Source organism: Cervus elaphus, chromosome 17 (genome assembly GCF_910594005.1).
Source record: "Cervus elaphus chromosome 17, mCerEla1.1, whole genome shotgun sequence".
NCBI lineage: Eukaryota > Metazoa > Chordata > Mammalia > Artiodactyla > Cervidae > Cervus > Cervus elaphus.
The window spans coordinates 60,172,772-60,189,899 of NC_057831.1; the positions used below are offsets into that span (position 1 = coordinate 60,172,772).

General features: G+C 38.0%; 1 protein-coding gene across 3 annotated transcripts in view; it reads right to left on the reverse strand.

Annotated features, from left to right (window-relative positions):
• Positions 1-17,128, reverse strand: part of ATP8A1 (ATPase phospholipid transporting 8A1) — a 228,475-nt gene that overhangs the window by 120,852 nt on the left and 90,495 nt on the right. For all 3 annotated transcript variants that reach the window (XM_043871058.1, XM_043871060.1, XM_043871059.1), the window contains 6 exons: positions 13,793-13,865; positions 10,847-10,952; positions 8,954-9,036; positions 4,700-4,749; positions 2,780-2,849; positions 121-205 (listed from right to left, as the gene is read on the reverse strand). In XM_043871058.1, the coding sequence (XP_043726993.1) occupies positions 121-205; positions 2,780-2,849; positions 4,700-4,749; positions 8,954-9,036; positions 10,847-10,952; positions 13,793-13,865 (467 nt within the window). The remainder of the gene's footprint in view (positions 1-120; positions 206-2,779; positions 2,850-4,699; positions 4,750-8,953; positions 9,037-10,846; positions 10,953-13,792; positions 13,866-17,128) is intronic.

Genomic DNA, 17,128 nt, shown 5'->3' on the forward strand with positions numbered 1-17,128 from the left:
ATTTATTGGTATCTTACTTTAGGAATCTCCAAGTAAAATAATAAGAATAATCCTATAAGATAGTAGTAAATATATGATTTCACTTTATTTTAGTTAGGTTTACTGTTGTATTACACTCACCTTCTGTAGCAAACTGCTCCAAATGTTTTAGGGTAATTTCTTTGTATTTCGAAGTTTCTGCCAGTCGGTCATAAATTACAGTGTCCTGGAAAACAAACAGAAGGTATGATACATTTAAACTAAGCATTCTGAGTTGAATAAAGTTGATGTTGGCAACATTATTAGCAGCGAATGAGTATTTAAAAAATCAATTTAGCATCAGCGTTGAAGCACAAAATATTTTTCCTTAATAATACTGCTTTCCTATGACACAAAGAAAGATGGTCTAGTCCTATATTTTCATCTTTTCCTTTCTGAATAAATCCAGTTATTCCAACATTCAAAATCTCATATTCTATCAATACTTCACTTACCTGTCATGTGCTGTTAGATCTCCCCTCACTGCCCCCCAAAGATTTTGCGGACGACTTCAGCATTCATCCATGCTATGAGGAAGAATGGTCCAGAACTCAGACAGCATGGGAAATGCCAGACAGAAGAAAGCTACAGAGCGTGTCCTGCCGCAGGGCCTCAGAGCCTCTAAAATGCCAATGCATGCAGTGGTTCCAAGGGAGCGGGCTGACAGATGCCCAGACTTAGCTACGGAACCTTTCAGGACTTAGGGCATCTATGTGGGGTTGGCGCCCACAAAGGAACAGACTGAGAAGCACATGCTAAATGCAAGCTGGTGGCTCTGGCAGGGAGGACACTGGACAACCTGAGCACCGCCTTACAGCTGAATAGTTCTGATTGTGTCACTTTAGCGTTAAGATTCAATTGACTTAGTCTGTAAAATTAAATTACTGGATTATCTTTAAAGTCCCTTTCAGCTTTAACTTGAGGCATCACTGCATGCCTCTATGGTTTGCCCCTTTATAAATTGCCTATTGTTCCTTTAGTTATTCTTTGGCTTGAGTTTAATGTTTTAAGAATTTTAGTATTTGGCCTTCATGGTTTTATTAGACCAGGAAAAAATAAATCATTTACCTGCAATTACTTTCTCAGTGGTATTACCCATTTTGGGGTCTCCAGTCTCAGGGCTGAGTTGGAAGCAGACTAGTGAGGTATGATTTAGAACCCTTGAGAGAAACAGAACTTAGTGACCTCAGAACAGATGCAATATTCCAGGCTCCAATTATGAATTTCTTTTCATTTCTCAGTGGTGAAATGGGAAGCGGGCAAAGCAAAAGGAAATGATAATTTCCCCTCATGGGTCCTTTCTGAGAATGAGAGTTCTGTGTAACTTACAAACTCTATTTTTTTCCCCAGAGGTTAGTGAAATTTTCAGTGAAATTAAAATAGGCCGTTTTAACACTAAGGAAATACTAAAAAATTAAAATCATAAAAACAAAAGTGATGAGTAATAAATAAGGCTGGGGAGATTAAACTCTCAAGGTAATTAAGCATTCTAGTGGAACTGGATGGTCGGATTGGGGGGATTTTCTACCTTCTCTACAGTATCAAGGAAAGCAGCGGGCGGAATGTGGCCTTCTGCATAAACTGCAATGTCTTAGTCTCCCAGCCATGTCTGACTCTGTGAACTCATGGACAGGCTGCTAGAGCTTATTTCATTGTTCGATGCTTTTCCCTAAGTTTATTTATGATTTCTAGTTTGTGTTACATGTAACCCATTCTCCTCTCCCTCAAATTTCTTTTTGATTAAAAATAACTAATTTTTTATCATGTTGAGCTCTAACATCCTCTGTCAGAACAGTTTATCCAAATGATTTCACCTGGAGCGAGCTCACCCTACATTTGTTTATGTGCTTGTTCAACAACCAAAGAAACTCTAAAACTAAATTCAAGAGATGTCATGAAATTATTCTCTCCCAATCTTTTAAAACCAAGGCATTAAAGAATTATGTCCCAATGCATTAAAACCAAGGCATTGAGAAACATTCTCAACAGGAATTTAAATACTAAGCTTGGGCTTCTTAACAAGTCCATCTTTCAAGTTCCATGTGAGAAAGCAAGACTGCTGATTATATTTGAAATTGGCAAGTTCCAAGTTCATAAGTTACCTGATTACTCCAAGCATATACTATGTACCTGGAAAGGATAAATCTGAAGGGAAATATTAACTAATTTCAAGAATAAAGTTATTCTTGAAGAGATTTCTTATTTTTCCATGAGCATAAACATATTTTAACTAGGGAAATTTCAGTCAGAATGACAAATTACTGTCCTGTCAATATAACCTGCCAAATACCAAAGCCAACCAATAGTTAGAAATGCTGTTATAATTAAAACAATGCAAATACAATACAAATGGTAATCACCACATGAAGAAATTACAGCAATAACTGTAATCCATTTCCCCCCATTTCTGTAGCCTTTAAAAAATCAGATTCAAATTGGTGTAGGTTGTGACATTTCTAATTTAATTTTAAAATATCTTCTGTATTTAATTGTCTTCTAACATATTTATAATATACAAACCTGAAAAACTGAATTATATAAATAACCTCAGCCAAACTTTTTCAAAGCATCAGATTTACCCAGAAGGAATTCCAAATTTCACCAGAAGAGGCTGAACACTAGTACTATAAAACACCTCCAAAAGTGGATGTCAGCAACTTCAGGCTAAACATCTGTGTTACATTTCCATAGCAGAATGTTTAACATATACATTATAAACCATCATAAATCAAAATCATAAAAGACAAAAATACAAACTTACGGCTCCTTTGCAGTAAAGTCGTAACTTCCCGGATGGAGTGCGAACAATCACTGACATTCTCTTTCTAGCGCTGAAAGAAAGGTTTTCCATAAAGTGTCATCATAGTGAGAAGATGCATCTATATGTCTGTCATGTCTCACATATCTTAATGCTCACACTGAAAAAATAAATTTAACTAAATTATGAGGCTGATCCCTCCACATACACAAACCATCGCCTGAGTGTATAGCTGAGTGCCTTTGAAAGTCACATTATGTTTTTAAAGATGTGCGGGTACCATCTGCTGCCCTAAAGGAATAATTTACAAAATAGCTCCCAAGAAACCTTCAAGAGTTAATACCCACCAGGGCAGAGAGAGGAGAGTTCTGGTTCAATGTTTTCAGATTTAAAAAATAAGCCAGAACCTTTTACGATGAATTATTAAAAAGAGAAATGATAATCAATTTTAAGTATACACCCAATCAAAAGGCATACACTAGCACTTTAAAAACTTACTTAAGCTTTCACAACTATCATTTTTAATTACTAGCAAACCACTGGGATCATGTAAAAAACCTAATTCATATTACAAACTAGTTAATGAGCACAAACAGCTTAACATTGTGTTGGCGATACAGACTGATAAAAGTTCTTAGTCAAACATACACATCTTTCAATGGATTAGCAAAGAGACTACAAATTAACAATGAACAGAATAAGCAGGAATGGCATTGCACAGGATAAGCCTCACTTGGAATCAAGTATGCATAAGCATTCTCTCCAGAGAAAGGGGTAAAAAAGACCTCTTTAGTGTCAGAGTCTATTCATGTTACCTTATAACATTCTGCAGCTAAAAAACTGAGATGAATCCACTACAGGAGTTAGATATGGTGTAGCTGCCTTTAGAACTATCTTGGACCATTCACTCCTCTCTTTCTCCATCTATTATTTCCGCTGCATTAGAGTCTCTGATCATTCCTGTGCTCTAGGACCACACTGAATTGGGCCCGCTTTGGAACAACGTCTCTGTATTCTACCTCAGCCCTTCCTCATTCATGTTTCTCTTAATCCAGCTTTGAAGGCATGGTCCCTGGTTCACCAGCTTCCTTGCTCTTTTCTTCTCCTGGCAGAACTCCCAAATCCCGGGTGAACAGGAATGCCTTCCGGGGTCCGGCAGCGTAAGCAGACGCTGCTGGGGAAGAGCCGTCCCATCACACGTTGGCAAATGCTTGGTCCCAGCGGCACAGAGCGCGCCACACTGCCTCATCACCCACGTTTCTCTAACCACCCCGCTCCCACCTCCTCACAGGACGGTGCACATTCTCTTACGGTCTCTCCACTCCTCAAGTCTCCAGGATGCCCCTGTTACTCCAGACGCAGGATTTTTGCAGTCACCTGGATGGAAGCTTCCAACAAGAAATCCCTATTCATTTAGCCATGAACATTGCATGTTTATCTACTGTGGACCAATCCCTTCTGTCTCTATTCCTACTACGTGGAAACTATTTTTATACCTAACAGACAGTTGAATATGAGTTTCTGAAATCCCTATGACAACTAGATGTTATAGTGAGCACACAATTAGAACGGCAAGTTCCTGACTCTAATTCATTTTAATTCTACATAAATCTTGGTGCCCCTAAGTACGTGTTCAGATCACTACCCAGGCCTGCACCCTACAGTTGTGATGCGGATTGTTATGTTCAGAAATATTATTACACTGCCTCCAGAAGACATGCCTTACAAGACTCTGAAGAGAACGGTTTATGACTTTCTTACAAATGACAATTAAAAATTGCATTGAGAATTCTAATTTAATATTTGGTCTAAATAAATTTATTTAAATAAAATAAAGCACACTTTCTTCTTACTTAAAAGGGAAAAAGTTTAAAAGGAGGGAAATGTATGACATGCACACAAACCACAGAGCAGATGTTTTACCTGGTGAACTCCAAGACATTGAGCAACTCATATCTTTCTTCCTGCCCCAGCTATGAAGAAAAGGAAAATATGGTTACATACAGTAAGAAGTAGCTTTGGCTTCTTGGAAATAAACTCCAGTCATTAAGTTTTAATGTAAAAAATGTCAACACAAATTGTCCTTAATTGAACTTATTAACTTTTCAGGTTAAGATGGAAGATTGAACAAATGTGATTACTTTTCTTCCTTCTCAAAGCCCCACCAAAACTACAAAAAAAATAAATAAATAAATAAAAAGAAAAAAAACTTACAATGTCAGGAAAATATGAAAAGAGACAATGGCATTAAAAATTTGGAAGCTAGAAAACAGATAAGTGGGATATGCTTAGTTAGCAGACGCAAGAAGTAGCAAATGCTATTGTATACACAGTGGTTATGGAGGAAAAGGTGAGAACCAGCCTGACCTGTATTGAACAATCCCTAAAAGGCCTAGGGAAGGGGAATAACAGGTAGTTCTAGAACTGGAAGGTAAAGGAGAGCCCTACACGGGAGGACCAGGGAAAGAGCTGCTATTCTGGGCACTGGCTCTTCCTGCATCCTGGCAGAAGACCAGAGGCTCTGCTGTTCAAGTTTCTTTTGTCTAGAAGTCGGCACACCTGAAGATATATGTATTGTTATTGCATTTGTACTAAAGGCTAGGCCCCAATACCCACAACCCACTTGGCCCCCTACATTCTGGCAGCCACATCTTTCCTGGCAGAAGGGTGGAAGACTGTTCTCTCGGGAATCTATAAGCCCAGGTTGAGTCCTAAAGGTACAGACAACCATGATTTCCCAAACGAATCCCATCAGACCACCCCACAGTGAAGCCCAATGTTGACAAATACCCTCTTATATTCAGAACTGCCATATCAGCTTGCAAATTCTTTACTCTTAACCATGAGAAAACCAAAGATTAACGGATACCCAAGGACAGCTACTATCATGGATCACAGATACCCAAAACAAACAGGTAGGGGCAATTTGGAGGAAAGAGAATTCAAAAAGAAAACACCGGCGTCTGCCTGGGCTTCCTAATGGGCGCCAAGGGCTGGTGGGCAGGTCCCGGCTGCCTCTTCCCTCCATTCCCACACCAGGATGACGGGGTTGGTCATATGCTTTCTGTGGGGCATTTTCTGTTGTCTCATGGGAACTGGATGACTGCGGACTCCTGGTGGCGTAAAACCTTCTGCAGTGTTTTACACCCTTGGAAATACGGTTAGATCCACTAGTATATGCTTGTTTATGGGACCCATGAAAAAACAAAGAAAATGTCTGAGACAAAAAGCTGCCTTTTTGTTATGCTTCTGTGATTAAGATTCACGGCCTGTGCTGCTCTTTGGGGGCGTTGGGAGAGACTGGCCTTATTTCTCTGAATATTGCAGCTCTCATCAAAGATCTTGCATAGCCTATTAATGCATCCCATATGCAGGTGGTGCAGTAATTAAATGCTCTTCTTTTTCTCCTAAGTAGAGAATGAGAAACTCCAGAAAAGAATATGTGAAAGTTGATGTTTAATTTTTGGTGAAGTATGCTTCCCCCAGTGCAATAATCAAAACAAGTGTAATGACAGCTTAAGACCATTTTATGTTCCAGTAAAATATGCTTATTTAAACTGTTTGCAACTTTTTTAAAAAAGAAAACATAAAAAAAAAAAACTACCATTATTCCTCTCAGAGAAGTAACATAAGTACAACATCTACGAGGGAGAAACAGGATACTGTCAAAAAAAGAAATATTGAGAAAACAATAAAAGCTTCTGGAAGCTAAAAAATGTAACAGCAGAAACAAAAAGAAAATCAGTTGAAGTCTAAGAAGACAAAAGAGAGGAAAACTTCCAAAAAAGTAGAACAAGAAGGCAAAAACACGAAAAGCAGGACAGGAAAGTGAAAAGATGAGCTCAGGAATTCTAGAGAGCAGCGAAAAAAGAGGAAGAAAAATGAACAGACTCATGCGAGAAAAACTTCCAGAATGGAAGGACGTCGATTTCCAAATGGACAAGTGTCCACTCAGTACTCAGTATGAGTTAAAATGGTCTCACTATGGTACACGGTTGTGAAGTTTCAGAATTCAGATAAAGAAGATCTCGCAAACTTCTTGAGGGAGGCAGTGGGCAAGTCACAAAAACTAGAGTCACAGTGGCTTCTGACTTCTCAGTTAGGCATGCAGGAAGCCAGGCAATAAAAATTCCTCAGGAAACTGATTGCCACCCTGGAATTCTCTATTCAGCAGGACCACCAATTAAGTATAAAGGTCAGATAAAAATGTTTACACTTAAAAGGACTAAAGAACAAGTAACTTCCATGTGCCTTTTCTCAAGAAGCCAACAAAGAACGTTCTCCACAAAAACAAGCGTAGGCCAAGAACAAGGAAGACAAGGGATTCAGGAAACAGACGATCTAACACAGGAGGGGGGTTAGGGAAAGTCCCCAGGGAGACGGGGAAGCGATTCCTCTCGAGGACCCTGAGTGAGCCTGAGTTATGCACCATGGCAGCCTGGAGCTCTGAGTCTGGAGCGGGGCTCAGTGAGGGCGGTCACTGCCGTGATTTCTGCTTCCGTAACACCTTCTCGACAGGATGAAACGGACAGAAAACACGTTCTATCAGTGTCAGGTTCTAAGAAAGAAGTTCTGACTTACAGGAAATAGCAAGCCCCAAACAGGAGACAATCAAAAGGAGTTTCATGTGCCATAGAAGCTGACCTCTGAACAAAACTGGCCCAGAGTAAGAACAGGGGCCGGATGAGGCGATGGTGCTTCAGGAGGAAGGTCTCAAGGCAAAGACTGCAACTGCCCACTGGCCAGATCATCTGGTGTAATTGTACTGATAAAAGTGCACTAAGAAGTTATGAAACAATTAGAACAACTAGTAATAGGTAGGAAGAAAATGTTGCACTTGGAAAAAACATAAGAGCTTTATTTTTAAGAATTAAAGAAAAAAATTATTTTCAGGAGATAATTTTGTATCTGAAAACACAAAATTAAAAACAAAGAAAATAAATACTGAATAAAACAATGTTTTGCTAGGAATATCAATACAGGCATAATAACATAAACACTAAATAAAAATGCTTAATGAGATACCGTTTATATACAACAGTGTACACATACCTTGAATACGTAGTTCAATGAAAATTTTACAGTTTGATAAAGGTTTCCTCGGTGTAACCACCACCCCAATCAAGACACAGAACATTTCCACTGTCCTATAAATTCCTCTGCCCCCTTTCCCAACCTCCCCCTGAGGGGGAGACAACCGCAGCTCTGAATCCTAAGACCATAAGTCACTTTTTCCTGATCTCAACCTCGATATGATGCAGAGTATGCAGCGCTCTGTGTCTGGCTTTTTTTCCCTTTTTTCTCAGCCTGTTCCTGAGACTTCTCAACGCTGGTAACGAATCGATCACTTTACTCTTTCTGCATTGCTCAGCTATTCCACTGTGCCTCACAATGTGCCGATCCATTCTCCTAGCGATGGACATTTGGTTTGTTTTTAGCTTTTGGCTACTCTGAATACAGCTGCTATGAACATGTCATGAACCATCCCTCTGGAGGACACATGCTTTTACTTCTTCAGGGCAAGTGTGACTACATCTGCTGCGTCAGGAACATGTTTACCTGTACTGGAAAACTCTAAAAGGTTTTCCAAAGGGGCTGTACCATCTCACACATCTACTAGCAGCATATAGGTGGTCCCCTTGCTCTGTGGTTTCATTAACATTAGGTGCTGCCATAATGTTTTAAATGTTACTTTTCTTGGTGGGCATGTTGTAGTATCTCATTGAGACTTTAATTTGCATTTCCCTGATGATTAATGATGTGTTTTCATGAGCTCACTGGCCATTTGTATATCTTCTTTTGTGAAATGTTTGTTCCAATCTTTTGCCCATATAACATCTGGGTCCAAATACTTGTTTAACCAAACACTGTAATATAATTATACTACTACTGGAAAGGGATGGTGAGTCAAGAGAAATAATCCCTCATTTAATATAACTGAACAGAATGTCAGTAGATATCTCTAAAATTGAAGAATTGAAATATATTTCATTCATCAACATATTAAAAAAGGATGCATAAATGTCTGAAGAAACAGCTGAAAGAATAGAAAAGTCAATGCTTCTGGAGAGAACTAGAGTAGGGAAGCTCTGTTTTATTATGAGCTTCTTGGTGTTATTTTATCTTTGAAGCTTGCATGTGCATTGCTTTGATAAAAAGGAGAATTAAATAACTTACTGAATCTATAATCACTGAGTCAGGCGTTCTTCCAGTGAAAACAAAATTCAGCTGCTTGGCTGCTCTGACCAAGGCTCCCTCATCTGTTTCAGGCAAACAGAAGGAAGCGAATACATGGTGAAAAAAATTATCCCAAATATGAGAGTAAGACTGCAATATAATAGTCTGCTTAACTTTAAAATGAATTAAAGTTCTTTTTATTCTGACTCCTGTTATTGAAATGCATTTCTTTTTAAATCATACAATAATACCCAGGGTTTGAGTAGAATGAGCTTCAGAATCTGAGACATGTATAGATCCCAGAGGCATATTCTTGAGGGCTAAGTCTCACTGTTAGCCAAACAGACCTAAAAAGGATAACTTCAAAGGACCTCTTCGTCCAGCATATTCTCTACAAAACTTTTCTTAAATGATGTGTACAAATGAGGAAACCCCATAATAGCAACAACATGGATAGACCATGAAGGCATCATGCTAAGAGAGATAAGTCAGACAGACAAAGAAAAGCACTGTATGATCTCACTTATTATGTGGATTCTAAAGAAAAAAGAGAAGAGAAACCCACCCCCCTCAAACTCTTATAAAAAGAGATCAGATGTGGTTATCAGAGGTGGAAGGTTGGTGAAGGGGAAGTGGAGAAAGGTGATCAAAAGGTACACATTTCCATTATAACATAAATAAGTACTAGGGATACAGTGATGTATATCAATTATTTCTTAATTAAACTGGAAAAAAACGAGTGGCACAAAAGTGCCTTCTTAAGTTTTATCCTTTTCCTCCTAAAATGCTGAATGTAGGAAAACTATTAATAACACGACGAATATCGAGGGGTCAATTTAAAAGGATATAAATGAATTGATGTTTCATTGTATTGCATATTATTTACTCTAATCACCATGTTACATCAAAACTTTTTTGCTTTTGAGGGAAGGGTGTGAGATAAAACATCCATATAGTATCTATCTTAACAATAAAGAGTGTCTGTCATGGTTTTTAGGAATCTGGTATATTGTATGAGGCCGCAGGTGCTGGTTTGGAATACAGTTTAAAATGCAGGGGGAGGGGATAGTTAGGAAGGTTGAGACTGGCATGTACACACTGCTATGTTAAAAATGATAACCAACAGGACCTGCTGCATAGCACACGGAACTCTGCTCAACGTCACGCGGCAGCCTGGGTGGGCGGAGAGTGGGCGAGAGTGGATACGTGTGTGTGTACGGCTGAGTCCTGCTGTCCACCTCCAGCTATCACAACATTGTTCACTGACCATACTCCAATACAAAACAAAGTTGTTTTCTTTTTAAAGGAAGCTTATAAAAAAGTTCCCTAAAGTGTGTTGCTTCTTTCCTGAAATCTTAGTCATCAAATTGGCTATTTACCCAATTTTACACTGAAAATAAGTAAGTATGGAATCTCCTCTCTAAGTGTAAAGCTCTTCTCATCCAAGTAAATACACAGCGAACTCCTTGATTATCATTTCCAGAAGAAGAAAAGCTGGTATTCTAAAATCAACACTCTTCAGGCAAACGGATCTTCCTTTTCCTGCCTGCTTACGTGAAAAAACAGTTTATGACCAACAGTTTTTTCTTAATTATAAAGAAGGGAAAACGTACTATGCACATAGAGTACCATGTTTTTAAGCCTGTATGAATTTTGCTATTCAAATTTCCATGTAACATGTTATACAACAAATATTACACAGTTATGGATTTTAAAATATGTACATATATGTATAATTTTGAAAGCCAACATTTCTAACTAGTAAATAACATTTTTAATCTGAAACAAAAGTAACTTGGTTGTTTTACTTCTTCAAATTAAGTTTTTCTGAACAATCCCATATTTCAGAACAATTTTCAGCCAAGAAATACATCACAGTTGCTTCATTGGTACCTGGAGATGCTGCCTGGTAAATAATCTTATCTCCTTCCCGCTCCGGTACTGCTGTGTGACATACTGCCATCATTGTGAGAAATTCACATATTATTGGTGCAGTGGGCTGTGAGAAATAAACACGTAACTTAGGCCCTTTCATTTCACCATTATGACACAATGGTAGTAGCATTACTTCATGTATATTTATTGAGTGCAACTGTTAAATGTTGAGGGTGAAAGCCAAGAAATCAACACTATGAAGAAAAAATATTTTTTACTAAAATCCTTCAGTTTTGCAACCTCTTCATTCCTTTTCTAAACATCTACATAAGGCCACTTTGTCTTGTTAAATAGAAACAGCACAGTGAAAAAGGCAGATAAGGTTGAATCCTGTTATCAGAGGACAAGAGAGGAATTCTAAAATGTTCATTTACCTGGTTCTAATTCCTGATCAGATCTAAATCTTAGGCATCTAATCTCACTGCAGTCCCACTACTTTGGGTCACGGTGATGATGGCAGAGGATTCCTCTACGATGCTTTGGTCTCTCTTCCCAAAAACAACAACCATAACCTGATAAGTGTTCTACTAAATAAAAAAGGATTGACTGAGCAAGTCCTGTGTAGTCATGGCCTGAGGAAGACAGGATCCTTTCTGCAAGGAGTTTTTGAGTTTATAGGAGAATAGCAACCATATTTTTGAAATTAAACATCTTCTTTTCTGGTTCCTGATGAAGAAGAGTATCACTTGAATTAATAAAGGAAAAAAATTCCTCCATGCTCTTGGATCAACAAACTAAAATGACTGGAAAGGTACATCAAAACATTATTTGAAAAAAAAAAAAACAAAACTGTGTTCCGGCTAGAACAGCAGACAAATCAGACAAGGTCCCTGCTTCATGATGCTTTGACGTGGGGAGGGGGGGTGGAAACAGAACATAGATAAACAGTACACAAGTATCATTTATTTATGGGCTTCCCTTGTGGCTCAGCTGGTAAAGAACCCGCCTGCAATGTGAAAGACCTGGGCTCGATCCCTGGGTTGGGAAGATCCCCTGGAGAAGGGAACAGCTACCCACTCCAGTATTCTGGCCTGGAGAATTCCACGGACTGTATAGTCCATGGGGTATTGCCAGAAGTTGGACACGACTGAGCAAACTTCACATCATTTATTTATACTGTGAAGAGGGTTACAAAGGATAAAATGTGTGAAAATCATATAATATGATTTGAGTCAGTTTGTGGTTGTTCTCAAGACAATGTGATCTTTAAGCTGATGAAGTTTCAGCCTCATGAAGGAGTGAGCACAGTTTTCCATCAAGCAGGATAACACGTGACTGAAAAGGTCCTAAAGCAGGAAAGAATGAAGCATGTATGAGAAGATGAAAGAAAGCCAGGACAGCCTGAGGAGAAAGAAAGGGAAGGTAGGTCCAAGTGAGGCTGGTGACTCAGGCAGAGGTTGGATCACGCAACTTTGTAAGTTGAGAGGGAAGCCAGAGAGTGGTTTTCAACAGGGGTTGTGCTGGGACTTGATTTCCACTGGCCTCATTCTAGCTGCCATGTGCAACAAGGATGGGAGGGGTGAACATGGAAACCAGGAGACTGGTTAGGAGGCTGTTGCAGCAATGTACCTGGGGGATGCTGGCTGTCTTGACTGGGGTAGAGAAAGTGAGAATGAGGTGAACAAGACCTTTAGGACATGTTCTAGAAAGTCATGGGCTTCCCAGTGGTGCAGTGGCAAAGAATCTGCCTGTCAATTCAGGAGGCGCAGGAGATGCAGGTTTGACCCTGGATGGGGAAGATCCCCTGGAGGAGGAAATGGTAGCCCACTGCAGTGTTCTTGCCTGGGAAACCCCATGGACAGAGGAGCCAGACAGGCTACAGTCCATGGGGTCGTGAAGAGTTGGCCACAACTGTGCCACCACACACACACACACACACACACACACACACACAAGAAAGCTGCATTGACAAGGGCTTAGTGATTCATTACAGATCTGGAGATGGAGAGGACAGAGGAAGCAAAGCAACCCTAAGTTCCTAGACCGAGTGATAAGACAGTTGATTGTGTAATTTACTGAACCTGAGAACACAAGAAGGAAGAGCTGGGTCTAGGTCTAGACTTTGTGGATCTTGAAGCTCACGTTCTGTTGAAAGCAAAAATATCCACATGAACGCACTGCCAGGGCCCTGCCCAGGGGCAGAGGCGGCAAGTCCACCAGTGCCAGGCAGGGGCTGGTTTTGGGGTGATGAGCAGGAGTTCAAGTTTTGATGCACGGAACCTGAAGTGACTGTGAGCAAAGTTGGGGATGTAAACCTGGGCGTGCTCAGTTGCAGCCCCGTGGAATTGCAGGCCCCCAGGCTCCTCTGCCCACGGAACTGTCCAGGCAAGAATACCGGAGAGTGTTGTCATTTTCTCCTCCAGGGGATCTTTCCGACCCAGGGATCGAACCCGAGACTCTTATGTCTCCTGCAGTGGCAGGCAGATTCTTTACCACTAGTGCCATTTGGAAAGCCCTTAAACTTCAGAGATCATCTCATTTGATCAGATGGAATTTTAGTAAGTATCAGTAACTTTATAAGTGGAATACTCACATTGGGTGGCAGATGTCTAAAGTTCTTGTTGTATAGATTTAGCACTGGCCTATAATTTTGAGCAGGTAATTAATTTCCATAGATATTTTGAAATTGTTAACAATGAGATGTTTCATATAAATAGAGCTCTAAATTATGTAATATTTTTAAAAAGACAGAGTATCAATAAATGACAGTGTTAAAAGTAAATTTCTAAAAATCACAGATTTGTGTTGGCCAAGTAAAAATAATTTAGAGACAACAGATTTTTATAATTATTAAAAATGATCATGAAAGTAAAAAATGGAATATGTAAGCATGGAAGGTAATTCAGAGAAACACTCATTAGTTTTCATCTATTAATGAAAAGATAATGATACTACGCTTCTTACATGATTATTTTGGAGGTTTTCCAGCAACGATGAATCACTGAATGTTTTTTCATCTCCAAACTGTGAGCTCTGCCTAAAGGGGAAAAAATGGAGAATATTTGATTCATTTATACAAGCCCGCAGATCTACCTGTAAGTTACTTTTAAAATAAATCATTATGCCTACAAACTCTTAATAAATTAAGTATAATTTAGTCTACATTTCTAAATAAGATAACATATATTTCATGATTGAATCATAGGATATTTTCAAACATTATAAAATGTGAAAGCCTTTTTTAGTGTTAACAAAAAGTAGCATTTTACCATTCATTTTCCTAGAGTAAAATTATGTTGAAAAAAATTTAATTTAAAAAATGTAACAAAACTGCTAATATACATGGAATTGAATTTTTCTACTTTCATAATTTTTCCAAGGTTTAAAAATTTTGAGAATTAATAGAGTTATTATAAAAATAATACTGTTTCACTTTAGCCATGAAAATTGATTTGAAGTGAGTAATACTATATGATTACCATATGAAACGAAAATATGAATAAACTGATTACACATTTCATTAACATTTATCACTAACAAATATCTTATATATTTATGTACATATTACAGTTACTCTATAAAGGAGAAAAAAGCCATAAAAGTATATATGTGGTTTTGTGTTGTCGCTATCTTCAGATCAGCAAACTTGAACTCCATATGAAACAAATCAAATGAGAATTGCCTCTATAATCTAGCTATTACTAATCTCATAGCCATGCAATTTAATATCAAAATGTTGAGATTCAAAGGAAGGACAAGGAACATTTAAGTGGAAATGTCAAACCCCAAGAGTATACTTTTTACCGTTCAGTGAAAATATATAGATCTAAAGCTTTTGTGCACAGAATGAAATTTCAGAAGTCGTTGAGGAAAAAATAATGTGTTCAATATTAAACAGCTGTAATCAAGAAAGCTTTTAATCATAACTTTTACAGGTTACAAAGAGAATTATCAGTGCCAATGTGCCAAATGTCAAGAGTTTCATATTTTAAAGTCAGCTGCTTGAACGGAAGGAGAAATCATTGAAGAAAAAAAAGAATGTAAAATAATTTAACCTAAACCAGATCATCAATATATGTAAATATCTTTTTAACCATACACCATAAAAGGAAGTTGGAATTTTACAGTAAAATACATCTTTATTAATGTGTAACACTTTGATCTATTAATTCTCAATATTATAATATAATACACCTTTCTTAGCACATAGATTAGAATTCTCAAAAACATCACTAGGAAACAGAATGAACACATTTTCTATTACTATTATTTTAATAATAATAATTTATTTATAAAATAACAAATAATAATTAATTAAAACTCCTCCTCTTCTTAGTATTAAAGATGAAAAGTCCAAGAACTTTTAAACAACTTATCAATTGGCAGGCAGAAAAAATTAACATACATTTATCCTCTAAATATTATCATTCTAAAGTTTATTATTCAGGGCTCTATAAAATTTCCCTATTATTTATAAAATGTATTCATTATTGGTTCTTAGTTATACTTCCCCACTTATTAGATAAATTGAAATTTCAAGGAATATTCACAGTAACATCTTGCATGTGGAGGTCTATCTTCCTTCTAAAGAATTCTGAACTAAAAGCTTTTATAAGTTTGAAGATGTGTCTTATTAATCTCACCAGTAAGTCTTTCATCTCATAAATCACAGTTACCACAATTGATGAAACTTTCAAATGTATTTATAACAAATAACACTAGATATGCAACTGAAATGTTTACACGGACACAGCCTGCCCTCCATTCACCAGTGAAACCTTCTGACGTAGAAAATGCTAACTCTTCTCCCAGAAAGGAGCTTCCTTTCCAAGATCACAAAATCATCAGCATTTCATCTGCTAATCACACAGCTTGGTCTGGGTAACTCAGGTACGGTGCTCTCATCACCCCTATCTGAAACCTCACAAAATGTCCACTTTTAGTAAAAGTAAACAGATAAAATTAGGAAGCTCAAAGTCATTTCAAAATAAGAACCAATTGCATAAATGTAAAATAGATTAAATTGTTAGCTGACAAAGCTATTTGAATTTGCAAACTGTGCATACATAAAAGTGTAAGCCAACATCTACCTTTTGTTAAAACTTTTCATAGAAGTTTTCAAGTGACACTTTGCCTTATAAGGAGACAAAGAAATTACGGTGTTTTGCAAAAAGCAATAAGGCAGGGGGTGTAACAGTTAAGATAAAATGAAAAATGAGCAGTTAATCCACAGTGTCATATAATTTACTGCTTCTTGTAGACCGATTTAAAAGCTATGATACATTGCAAATAATTATTTCCTAATCATCCAAAAATGAAGAATCCTCATAGCAATAAAAATGAGAAGATTCAGAATTTTATGGATAAACATAAATTACAATTAGTGTGGCCTGATCAGTATTGGGAACCAGAGAAGATCAAATTGCCAACATCCATTGGATTATAGAAAAAGCAAGAAAGTTCCAGAAAAACATCTATTTCTGCCTTATTGACTATGCCAAAGCCTTTGACTGTGTGGATCACAACAAACTGTGGAAAATTCTGAAAGAGATGGGAATACCAGATCACCTGACCTGCCTCTTGAGAAATCTGTATGCAGGTCAGGAAGCAACAGTTAGAACTGGACATGGAACAACAGACTGGTTCCAGATAGGGAAAGGTGTACGTCAAGGCTATACATTATCACCCTGCTTATATAACTTATATGCAGAGTACATCATGAGAAACGCTGGGCTGGAGGAAGCACAAGCTGGAATCAAGATCGCCAGGGAGAAATATCAATAACCTCAGATATACAGATGACACCACCTTTATGGCAGAAGGTGAAAAAGAACTAAAGAACCTCTTGATGAAAGTGAAAGAGGAGAGTGAAAAAGTTGGCTTAAAGCTCAACATTCAGAAAACTAAGATCATGGCATCTGGTCCCATCATGTCCTGGCAAATAGATGGGGAAACAGTGGAAACAGTGATAGACTATTTTTTGGGCTCCAAAATCACTGCAGATGGTGACTGCAGCCATGAAATTAAAAGACACTTGCTCCTTGGAAGAAAAGCTATGAACAACCTAGACAGCATATTAAAAAGCAGAGACATTACTTTGCCAACAAAGGTTCGTCTAAGTCAAGGCTATGGTTTTTCCAGCGGTCATGTATGGATGTGAGAGTCGGACTATAAAGAAAGCTGAGTGCCAAAGAATTGATGCTTTTGAACTGTGGTGTTGGAGAAGACTCTTGAGAGTCCCTTGGACTGCAAGGAGATCCATCCAGTCCATCCTAAGGAAGTCATTCTTGAATATTGATT